General features: G+C 37.3%; 1 protein-coding gene across 1 annotated transcript; it reads left to right on the top strand.

Annotated features, from left to right (window-relative positions):
* The first annotated feature begins 435 nt into the window (after window positions 1–435).
* On the top strand, window positions 436–10,233 carry stk3 (serine/threonine kinase 3 (STE20 homolog, yeast)). The gene is made up of 11 exons (XM_052135978.1): window positions 436–597; window positions 935–1,015; window positions 1,103–1,231; window positions 1,536–1,650; window positions 1,736–1,900; window positions 1,992–2,159; window positions 2,930–3,067; window positions 6,168–6,290; window positions 6,412–6,613; window positions 6,941–7,113; window positions 8,596–10,233. The coding sequence occupies exons 1-11, from the start codon at window positions 575–577 to the stop codon at window positions 8,752–8,754; spliced, it is 1,476 nt and encodes a 491-aa protein (XP_051991938.1). The 5' UTR covers window positions 436–574; the 3' UTR covers window positions 8,755–10,233.
* Window positions 10,234–12,600: the final 2,367 nt, after the last annotated feature.

The raw sequence follows: 12,600 nt of genomic DNA, 5'->3' as shown, positions 1-12,600 counted from the left end.
TCTCTTATTTGTGAAACTAAACGAAAATCCACTTCAACATTAATTCTCAAACTGTTTTTTAAATCATTTGTGTTGTTATCTCTTGCACGAGACTGTTTTTTTAGTCACTTTATCGGTTAAATATAGCTGAACCCAATTGTGTACACATTAAATGTTTGAGTTTTTTGTATTATTTTAGAGTAATTTTATTGCACCTCATTGAACGTTGAAAGATATACAGGTATATATTGACATCTGTTTATCTGTAGCTAACCCTAACGAAGGTCGTGTTTTACAACGAATTTGTGCTTAGTCTGCTGATCCTTTTACATTATGAGATTATTCTCAAATGTGTTTATTGATTATTCCGCGTTTCGAGTTATAGTAGGACTTTTATTTTGAAGGATTATTTATGATGGAAAATCCCACACGTCAGCTCGCTTCACATCGCTGTAAGCAGCGGTACGAATGGGCAGATAACTGTGCTTCCTCAAAGTCTGAACAAAACATGCGTTTTAGCTCCTTTACTTAGATTATGATCCAATAAAAGTGTTTGAAATTAACCACCAAATACTTGTTAACTTAAAAAACAAGAATGGATCAGCCGGTGCCCAGAAAGTAAGTAAAAATCCAGCTCGGCTAACCAGTCTATCTAATATTTACGGGCCTCAACTCAACAATTAAACTGAAACTGCAGATCAGTGAAGAAACTTTAATTTTATTTTGTGTTTATAATCATAATGTACATGATTAACTAAATCTACAGAATAATGGGTGAACGCAGCCTGACTATTGTAATTATGTTTTATGTTAATTTTGTACTGTAAACACGTAATTTCGTTATATTAAGTGTATAGTGTATACGTAGGCTATAATACGTTTTCTTACAGCTGCTAGTGTATGAACTCCTGACATATTATACGTGAAAGGGAGTAAGGTTGTTCTTTCTCATCAGTAAACTGAAGAAGCTCAGTGAAGACAGTCTAACCAAGCAGCCAGAGGAAGTGTTTGATGTTCTCGAAAAGCTTGGAGAAGGGTACGTATAAGTCTTTGTTTATTTGATGGTGATACTGAATAAGATGTTCTGCACACTCATTTAAATGTATTCTGTGTTTTGTTTCAGATCATATGGCAGTGTTTTCAAAGCCATTCACAAGGAATCAGGGCAAGTGGTGGCCATCAAACAGGTTCCTGTAGAATCAGATCTGCAGGAGATCATCAAAGAGATCTCCATTATGCAGCAATGCGACAGGTAAAGCCATTTAGTAGAAAAATAAACAAACTTTCATGATGTACACTTTTGTTTGCTCTATGTCAGTGGTTCCCTACCCTGTTCCTGGAGGCCCCCCAACCCTGCAAATTTTGGACATCTCCCCTTTCTGGCATGCTCAATTCAGGTCTTGATGTCTCTAATAACGAGCTGATGAGATGAATCAGGTGTTTGATTGGGGAGATATCCAAAATGTGTAGTGTTGGGGGGCCACCAGGAACAGGGTTGGGAAGCACTGCTCCGTTATAATCTCTCACACAGTGATTTTATCCTTGTCCTTAATCAGTCCATATGTAGTGAAGTACTATGGCAGCTATTTCAAGAACACAGACCTCTGGATTGTGATGGAATATTGTGGTGCTGGATCAGTGTCTGATATTATCAGACTGCGCAACAAAACGGTAAGTAATGGGAGAAGAGACAGCAAAATGCAGCACATTTTCATCACATGGTTAAAAAAAACACAGTGTTCTTTCTCTTGACAAGCTCACTGAGGATGAGATTGCCACAGTCCTCAAATCCACCTTGAAAGGACTAGAGTATCTCCATTTCATGAGGAAAATCCACAGGGACATCAAAGCTGGGAATATTCTCCTCACCACAGAGGGCCATGCAAAACTAGCAGATTTTGGAGTGGCTGGACAACTCACCGTGAGTATCAAAATGTAGGGATTGCGTATATAATGTTAATGAATCCATTTAATCATCTAATGTTTTTTTGTTTTTTTAATGTCCTCTAAAGGACACAATGGCCAAGAGAAATACAGTTATTGGAACACCCTTCTGGATGGCCCCCGAAGTGATCCAAGAGATTGGTTACAACTGTGTGGCAGATATATGGTCTCTTGGCATCTCATCCATAGAAATGGCTGAAGGAAAGCCTCCTTATGCAGACATTCATCCAATGAGGGTGAGTGGAACATATAAATAAGTCTGCAGTTTTATTTTTAACCTTAAAGGTGTAGTTCACCTAAAAATAAAAATTCTCACCATTTCATCCCAGATGTGTATGACTTTTTCTTCTGCTGAACACAATTGAAGATTTTTAGAAGATTATCTCAGCTGTGTAGGTCCATACAATGTAAGTGATTGTTGGACAGAACTTTGAAGGTCCAAAAAGCACATAAAGGCAGCATAAAAGTAATCCTTAAGACTCCAGTTGTTAAATCTATATCTTCTGAAGCGATATGATGGGTTGGGGAGAAACGGATCAATCTTTAGTCTTCTTTTACTATTAATCTAGTCCTCTTTGACCAGCCCCGACCAGTATACAAATAATGCAAAAAACAAAAGAATGTGGAAGTGAAAGTGGAGATTTATAATAAAAAAGGACTTAAATATTGATCTATTTCTCCCACACATATTATATTCTGAAGACGTGACCACTGGAGTCGTATGGATTACTTTTATGCTGCATTTAAGTGCTTTTTTGGAGCTTCAAAGTTCTTGTCATCTTTCACTTGAATTGTATGGATCTACAGAGCTGAGATGTTCTAAAAATCTTCATTTGTGTTTTGTTGAAGAAAGTCAAACACATCTGGGATGGCATGAGTGTGGGTAAATGATGAAGGAATTTTCATTTTTGGGAGAACTATCCCTTTCAAATACCTTGCAATACATTAACAGGAAACATACAACATCTCAAAATTATACATTATACCTTTTTTGTCTACACTTTAGGCTATTTTTATGATCCCAACAAACCCTCCACCCACTTTCCGGAAACCAGAGCTATGGAGTGATGACTTCACAGATTTTGTGAAGAAATGTCTGGTGAAGAACCCTGAGCAGAGAGCCACAGCCACTCATCTGCTGCAGGTTTGGAAAGAGGCATTGAATGCTTCCACACATTTCATTTACATGTGCAAATGTAGACTGTTACATGTGCATATAAAATGCAGAGACTTAATGAGCTTTATACTTATTCGCTGTTGAAAATGAACAAGCTGATAGATCATTTTAGTGTGAAGGCCAATTTACCATTATCCCAGGTGCTTTAAATGAAAAAGTACATTTGCCCACTCACTTAGTGTGGAACTCACACGGGATGTTGTCCCCTCACGGTGTGGATTCAGATCACATGTTCAGCCTCATACTGCTCATTTTATCTCAGTAACCCCTTATTATCAGTCATTTTTAGCTGGGAAATAAATTAGTCATGGGTGACAAATAAGCCTGCGAATAGGATATTTTTATAACTGCATCTGGAAACTGAAAACGTTTGCATCATGATCATGCATCCATGCCAATCAGTAGAGCAGACCAATGGATGTTTGCAATTTGCAGCCCATATGGGACGTTCTGAAGGAAAATACAGAGAAAAAGCTTGATAAAACTTGATTAAAACTTGAATTGACTGGAATAATTTACGATTAATAATTTGTATCGCATGGATGCTTAAAAGTAGGTCAGTAAGTTAACACATGCAATAAATAAGTTTAGGGCTGTACAGTTAATCAAAATAAAATCAAAATTGCAATATGGCCCAGTGTGATTTATTAAACCTCTTAAAAGGCTGCAATTTCATTATATAAAAGGCTTGTTGAATGTGTGCACCAGCCTGGCTGTACAATTATCCCTTACAGTGAGGGAAAAAGTATTTGATCCCCTGCTGATTTTGTACGTTTGCCCACTGACAAACAAATGATCAGTCTATAATTTTAATGTTAGGTTAATTTGAACAGTGAGAGACAGAATAACAACAACAAAATCCAGAAAAACGCATTGCAAAAATTTTATAAATTGAATTGCATTTTAATGAGGGAAATAAGTATTCGACCCCTCTGCAAAACATGACTTAGTACTTGGTGGCAAAACCCTTGTTGGCAATCACAGAGGTCAGACGTTTCTTGTAGTTGGCCACCAGGTTTGCACACATCTCAGGAGGGATTTTGTCCCACTCCTCTTTGCAGATCTTCTCCAAGCCATTAAGGTTTCGAGGCTGACATTTGGCAACTCAAACCTTCAGCTCCCTCTACACATTTTCTATGGGATTAAGGTCTGGAGACTGACTAGACCACTCTAGGACCTTAATGTACTTCTTTGTTGACTTGGCCGTGTGTTTTGGGTCATTTGTCATGCTGGAATACTCACCACGACCAATTTTCAGTGTCCTGGCTGAGGGAAGGAGGTTCTCACCTAAGATTTGATGGTACATCGTCCCTTTGATGCGGTGAAGTTGTCCTGTCCCCTTAGCAGAAAAACACCCCAAAGCATAATGTTTCCACCTCCATGTTTGACGGTGGGGGTGGTGTTCTTGGGGTCATAGGCAGCATTCCTCCTCCTCCAAACACAGCTAGTTGAGTTTATGCCAAAGAGCTCGATTTTGTTCTCGTCTGACCACAACACTTTCACCCAGTTCTCCTCTGAATCATTCAGATGTTCATTGGCAAACTTCAGACGGGCCTGTACATGTGCTTTCTTGAGCATGGGGATTTCAGTCCATCGTGGCGTAGTGTGTTACCAATTGTTTTCTTGGCGACTATGGTCCCATCTGTCTTGAGATCATTGACAAGATCCTCCCGTGTAGTTCTGGGCTGATTCCTCACCGTTCTCATGATCATTGCAACTCCATGTGGTGAGATCTTGCATGGAGCCCCAGACCGACGGAGATTGACAGTTCTTTTGCGTTCCATTTGCAAATAATCAAACCAACTGTTGTCACCTTCTCACCAAGCTGCTTGGTGATGGTACAGCCTTGTGTAGATCTACAGTCTTGTCCCTGACATCCTTGGACAGCTCTTTGGTCTTGGCCATGGTGGAGAGTTTGGAATCTGATTGATTGCTTCTGTGAACAGGTGTCTTTTATACAGGTAACAAACTGAGATTAGGACCACTCCCTTTATGAGTGTGCTCCTAATCTCAGCTCGTTACCTGTATAAAAGACACCTGGGAGCCAGAAATCTCTGATTGAGAGGGGGTCAAATACTTATTTCCCTCATTAAAATTAAATTTCTAAAAAAAATTTGTTATTCTGTCTCTCACTGTTCAAATTAACCTACCATTAAAATTATAGACTGATAATTTCTTTGTCAGTGGGCAAACGAACAAAATCAGCAGGGGATCATATACTTTTTCCCTCACTGTACATATTTTAGCTGTTAAAACAGCTGAAAACAATTGTTATATTCTTCAAATCAGTCTGATAATTGCAGTTGTGTCTTATACTGGTGTGGGGGGAAATTTGTCTCCCCCCCCCCCCCCACCCCACAGTAAATCACACCCTTTAGATGACCAGCATTGCAAAACTTTGGTTGTAATCATATGAATGATTCTAGTTTCATCTTTGGGTGTAAAGGAAATTGGTCAATGTTTGAAATCACTGACAATTGTTTTTGATCCCCCTTGTCTCCCCAATTTGGAATTCCCAATTCCCACTACTTAGTAGGTCCTCATGGTGGCGCGGTTACTCACTACAATCCGGGTGTTAGAGGACAAGTCGCAGTGGCTTCCGCTTCTGAGACCGTCAATCCATACATCTTAACATGTGGTTCGATGTGCATGAGACCGTGGGGACTCACAGCATGCGGAGGCTAATGCTACTCTCCTCGATCCACGCACAACTTACCACGTGCCCCATTAATCGTGACCACGAGGAGGTTACCCCATGTGACTATACCCTCCCTAACAACCAGGCCAATTTGGTTGATTAGGTGACCTGGCTGGAGTCACTCAACATGCCCTGGATTTGAACTCGCGACTCCAGGGGTGATATTCAGCATCAATACTCGCTGAGCTACCCAGGCCCCGCTGACAATGTTTTTTTTATCATTGCGTTTTTGTCAACTAATGTTTAGAATGTATCATATGTAAAGCTTTGAGGTGCTTGAACAAGATGATTTTGGTACCTTGAAAGTGCTTGAAAAAAGAACTGTTTGCTAAATTTTACATTTAAAAAAATATTCTGAATGTTTTGCAGCACCCCTTTATAACCAGTGCTAAGCCGGTCAGCATTCTACGGGACTTGATCACAGAGTCCATGGAGATGAAGGCAAAGAGACAACAGGAGCAGCAGAGAGAGGAGGATGAGGATGAGAACTCTGTAGGGATTGCTCTTATTATGAGTTCATTGGCTGGAATTAGCTCGTTTCCACATTTTCATGTTTAAGATGAACACAGCATTTGTGTTTTAGCTGATGTTGTATGTGATTGCAATTCCATAGGATGAGGACGTAGAAGTGGATTCCCACACCATGGTGAAGTCTGGCTCGGAGAGTGCTGGCACGATGCGAGCCACAGGCACCATGAGCGATGGGGCTCAGACCATGATTGAGCATGGCAGCACCATGCTGGAGTCCGACCTGGGTACCATGGTTATCAACAGCAAAGATGAAGAAGTAGTGGTGGATGCTGGCTCGATGAGGAGTGAGTGTTGAATTTCTTATCGGGGTTCTCGCAGTCACCGAAAACCTAGGAATATCAGGGAATTTAAATTTGAGATTGTGGCCTGGAAATGTCCTATTTTTATTACGTTTTTTTATAGATATATTTAGCTCAAAAAAGACTCTTTGTGAGTTCAATCTCTAGGAAATTATATATAAAAAAAAATCCTTAGCCATTAATTACAAACAACTGGAAAATCATTGAAATTCTTTGTTCAGTAGGAGTGTGAACCTTGTTTTATCTTTTCATTTTTATTTTTTATGCCACATTTTGATGGAAAATATGAGCTAATGTTTTCCCTTAAAATAGGAAATCCTACAGTTCAGCAAGCTCTGCGTCCATCCTTCATGGACTACTTCGACAAACAGGACTCGAACAAAGCACAAGAGAGTTACAACCACAACCAGCAGGACCCTTATTTCATTTCCAAGACCGCTTTCCCAGACAATTGGAAAGTGCCTCAAGACGGAGACTTTGATTTTGTAAGTGCTTTAATACAATGTAATTTTTAGTGGTCGACCAATATGGACTTATTAATGGCACATGCCATTTAATGCTGATATATAGAGAGCAGGGTGGCCAATCTCGCTGTGCATGACACCGCAGAGACTCCCAGCATGTGGAGCCTCGCGCTACTCTCCGCCAATACACAACTTGCCACGCACCACATTGAGAGCGAGAACCACTTAATCTTGACCACGAGGATGGTTACCCCATGTGACTATTCCCTCCCTAGCAACCGGGCCAATTTGGTTGCTTAGGAGGCCTGGCTGGAGTCACTAATACACCCTGGATTCAAACTCATGACTCCAGGGGTGATAGTCTGCATCAATACTTGCTGAGCTACACAGGACCCATATACACAAAGAAATTATTAAAACATACTAATAAAATGGAGGAAATAACAACAGTGTGAACAGTATCCCAGTAACCTCAAAAAAGTTACTTGTACATATAGTGCTCAGTGAATATGACATCATTAGCTGACAGTGGCATAAAACACACTTTAAGAACTTTGAATTTAATGAATCGGATGATGTTGAATTTTATAATACAATATATCCACCCATTCATGCCACGGCTATTTATTTGTCTAACACTAATTAGAGGTAGACCTATATATCGGTTTTACCAAATAGTATGTGCTGATAGTTGCTTTTTGGAATTATCGGTTATCAGCAAATATCTATGCCCATAGTTGTTGGTAATTTTTTTTTTTTTTTTTTGCCACTTCAATGCATATTTTCTTAAATTGATTAGTGAACTATTCCTTTGAAGAGTACTTATTATGTTTTTAAATGTGCCTAATTCTGTTTTAAAGATCTCATACAATAGATTTACATGCATCCAAGGAAAAAATAAAAAAAAACACTTTAATCTGCTTATAATTTTAATTGCAGCATTACCTTTATTTCCCAGTGTCAAAAACAACTTGTTCAATGATCCGTTCTAAAGGATTCATTCTAAACTCCTTTCAGAGAGCATACTCTGCTCTGATTGGGCAGTCTGTTGTGATTGGTCTACCACTTAGTGTAGTGTTTGAGGGTGGGTTAAAGTTGTTCGCGAGCAGCCAATGAAGAACAGAGGCAGATTTTTTGTTACCAAATTACATGGGTTATAACAGGAAATCTGGAATTACTAACGACTCGTTTCAGGTGTTCAGAATCTGTTCTTTGTTTTGGGAGTCATTAACTAAACAGCTATATAACACACTATATTAAAGGTAATATTTGAAAAACCATAATATTAACATAATAACTATAGAGCATTTTAATTGAGCCAAGTCTCCATTTATAAAGTGTGTTATAGGCTTGTTTATATTTAAAAGTCCCGTGCTTTGCACAATCTTCATTTGTTCTGGTTATTATTGGGATTTTGGTTGAACATTATGTCTTTGCCTGTCATAGTAAGGAAAGACTAATATTTTTTATTTATTTTCACTATGTGTGTTTCTGTCTGTGTAGCTGAAAAACCTAGATTTTGAAGAGCTGCAGATGCGTCTCACTGCTCTGGATCCCATGATGGAGCGTGAGATTGAAGAACTGCGGCAACGCTATACGGCAAAGAGGCAACCCATTCTCGATGCCATGGATGCAAAGAAGCGCCGGCAGCAGAACTTCTAACTGAATTGTCAGATCAAAGCTGGCTGGCCAGATCTTATGTCTCCTCTTGTATTAAATCTTTGTACTGATGCTTATTCTACACACCTGCTGTTTGTACATTTGAAGAAGGTCTCAGTGGGTGTAAGAAACTTGACAGAAAGTCACATGATCATACTAAATCACTAATTTTTCCATAGAGTTCAGAAATCGCATTCAAGATATTAGCTGTTCATTTTAAAACAAGCTGAATTATTCTTAATCAATCTCATTCTTTCTCCATTGTTATGAAGTAATGCTTTCCAAAAAGAAATGATTTAGCCATTTCTACATCTTCAGTTAATACTTCCTCAATGCTGTAAAAGAAACCAAGCTGAATCGATCAGGGCTAGTTGTGAAAATAACTGTGAAAATTTGAGTTCTTTTGGTGTAATGCATAGAAACAGCTGGCTGGACTGCTACAAAGTCATTTTTAGGTGTGAATGGATTACTAAACCAAAGACAATCATATGTAGAGAATGCCTTAGTGAGCGTGTTAACCCTCTTTTAAAAGTTTGCTTTGCTTTACATCAAACTAAAGTTTAAGATTCTGTTATTGTGGGACCATGTACAGTAGAGATTAACATTGAAGGGATCTGCTCAGCCTTGAGTCTTAAAGGGTATCTTTACTGGTAAACATTTAGAGAAAGAAAATGATTTGAGTTAATGCAGCTGTGCTTCCAATCCCATCAAAACTCCCTTCAACACAAAGATAGGCTTCAAATATCTGCCCACAGCTTTGTAAAAATGCATGACTTATTTAAGCTGAATGTCACTTTCTCGGTTTGTGAATGTTTCTGTGTGATGTCTTCTACCCCCTTATGTTCTCTTCACCACCACTAGGTCCTTAAAAAGTGTGGTCAGTATTTGTATGAGGAAGTGGATTAATTTTCCTGTGCACCATTCAAAAGTTCTCACTTTATCTCAGGGTTTGCTTGGCTATGAACTCTCTCTTGGTCTCTTTTTTATTTTGCAGTCCAATTATTTTTTTTTCTTTTGTATATGTATATATTTTTTATTATGGTAATGGTACCATTGTTGATGTTTAGTCCATCCATACCTACCAAAAGCAATACAGCAACTAAAGGATGCAGTAATGTAATAATACCAGTGTAGTAAATGGCCTCAAAAAAGTAGTTTGAGGAGTTTTAAATTGGCCTTAAACAACTCTAAAGCTTCTCAACAATGTTCTTGACCTGATTGTTGACTAATGGTGTCTATAAATCAGAGTTGATTTTAAGTATAGTCTGTTAATGTTTGCATTGTTTTTGTATAAGAGTTTGTTCATGAGATGGTTAAAACTTGCCATACGTGGTTAAAAATGCCTTATGTTTCCTCTGGTTGAGTTGTATTCCATACTCTGACATTCATATTGGTCACTAATTTATTGTGCATTCTTTTTTCTTTATTTTTTTTGCACTATGCAGTTTGTTTTTGAATAAAGGTCTGTTACTTGTCTCCTTATCCATCATCTTAATTTATTTAACAACAATTTTAAAACAAAAAATGGTATGCTTTCCTTAAAAGGGCTCTGTCAGAGTGCTAGATGGCAACATAGGAAGCATAATCGAGCTTTAAATCAAGACGGTAACACTTTAAAATAAGTTTCAATTTGTTACCATGAACTAACAATGAAAAATACTTAGCATTTATTAATCTTAATGAATGTAAATTCATAAAACATATACTAATATGTTTTTTTTTAAATCAAAAATGTTATTAGTTAACATTTGACAATGCACTATGAACAAACATTGAACATTTGTATTTTTATTAACTAAAATTAATAAATGCTGTTAAAAATATATTAAGTATTTGTTCATGACACCTAATGCATTAACTAATGTTAACGAGTGGAACCGTATTGTGTTACCATCACGATCACTAAAGAGACTGATGTCAAGATGTAACGTGAAAAATTATATTTTGGTCTGTTCTCACCCAAAATCAACTGGATCGCTTTAGAAGACATGGATTAAACACTGGAGTTTATGGATTACTTTTATGCTGCCTTTATCTTCTTTATGGAGTTTCAACGTTCTGGCCACCATTCACTTGCATTGTACGGACCTACAGAGCTGAAATATTCTTCTAAAAATCTTCATTTGTGCTCTGAAGAAGAAAGAAACTCATATAAGATGGCATTAGGGTGAGTAAATGATGAGAGAATTTTTCATTGATGGGTGAACTATTCATTTAAGTAATTCAGAATAAAAGTTTCTGTATTATTTCAAGGGTGTTAGGATGTTGAAGTAGGGCTTGAGGGTTAGTTGAGATGCAACATTGGCAATGGCAAGTACTTAAAGTACAAGATAAGTAATAAAACATAAATTAATAGAACCAGGGTTGGTGAGTAACTGAATAAATGTAACAGGATTACATATTTAAAATAGAAAATATGAGTAATTGTAATCCACTACAGTTACAATTTAAATCATTGGTAATTAGAATAGTTAATTCCAAAAAGTATTGTGATTACTGAAGAGATTACTTTGCGTTTTATTGGGATTTGTTTCATTTAATATTTAGTTCTTTCAGATGGAAACATTTATACATATAAATGATGCGATCCAAAATGCATTTGACCAGCGGTGAAACACTTTCTTATGATGTGTTACATTCATACGAGCAGACAGAGAAGTACATTTGAAGTAAGTTTGGAGCAGAAGACATAGAAATAAACCTTGTGTAAATTGTCAGCTTTATGCTAAGCTAAAATGCTATTTCTAGCCATTTTACATGCACATGTCACCAGACACAATCATATTTGTTTTTTTCTAGTAAGACCTTTGATATTAGGGCAAAGTCTAAAAATCCTTTTATTTATCTTGTTTTAGGAGCAACACTGCATCAGATATTTAGGTTTTTCAGATAAGGTATTTTTAACATGTGTATTTTATCTTACTGTACTGTCTGAGTTTTTATAGTCAAAACAAGTGAAAAAAATGTACCAATGCTGAAGAAGTAATCCCAGGAATTTAGATTACATTATTGACCTTGAGTAATCTAACGGAATATGTTACAAATGTAACAGCTAAACAAATAAAACTTAAAACAAAAGTCAAGGAAAGAGATCAAACTGATATTTGAAGCTTTTTACCAGTATATTTTGTAAATAATCAAATCATCAAAATATATAATCAAACATGTTTATTTTACAAACATAGGGGAAAGAATGATAAATAAGTAGTACTTCAGATTCAGTCTTCCATTTTGGTTTTGATCTCGTGAAATTGCCTTTTCCAGAGTATATGTAGGCTGAAAACAGGGATCGCACACCTGTTCTCACCCCGATACCTTTGACAGATAACTATTTGAATCCTGTTGGTTTAAACCATTTAAAACTCCAGGAATTACGGGAGGGTGGTTTTTCATGAAAAACTCTTTACATTCACAAAAATGTTCTACTAAATGAGAGATGATGCATGGAAAGCCCAACAGCATTTGCACAAAGAGCTGCAGATGAGCTGCTTAAGGACTACAAGGATAAGACCTTCCCTTTTTATTAAGCAGTAATCTGACCACTTTAGTTAAGATTTTTCTTTCTGGAAAATATTTTTATAAAAAGTAATAATTAAAAAAATAATCTAACAAACGTGTGACTTCTATTTACATCGCTATTTACATGTGCCTTAAAAAGACATGCTCTCTCACACTGACTTGATTATGATCTACCATCCAAGTCGTGCTTGAATCCCAAAAATGTTTGAATCCAAAATATTTAGTTTTATTTAGTTATGTCAATAGGCCACTTCAGTCAGACCTTGTGTTCTGCTGGCAGAAAATCTACAGTTCTTGGCTCCTCACTGCTAGGAGGACTGTAGATCTGCT

The sequence above is a fragment of the Xyrauchen texanus genome, chromosome 10, assembly GCF_025860055.1.
Source record: "Xyrauchen texanus isolate HMW12.3.18 chromosome 10, RBS_HiC_50CHRs, whole genome shotgun sequence".
In the NCBI taxonomy this organism is placed as follows: Eukaryota; Metazoa; Chordata; class Actinopteri; order Cypriniformes; family Catostomidae; genus Xyrauchen; species Xyrauchen texanus.
The sequence above is the reverse complement of the archived record's forward strand: the minus strand, read 5'-3'. Positions and strand labels throughout refer to the sequence as shown.

Coding starts and splice junctions, on each gene's coding strand:
- stk3 (XM_052135978.1), top strand. CDS start 575: ATGGATCAGCCGGTGCCCAGAAA. Junction 1,651..1,735: donor TCAGACTGCGCAACAAAACG/GTAAGTAATGGG, acceptor TCTCTTGACAAG/CTCACTGAGGATGAGATTGC. Junction 6,291..6,411: donor AGGATGAGGATGAGAACTCT/GTAGGGATTGCT, acceptor GCAATTCCATAG/GATGAGGACGTAGAAGTGGA.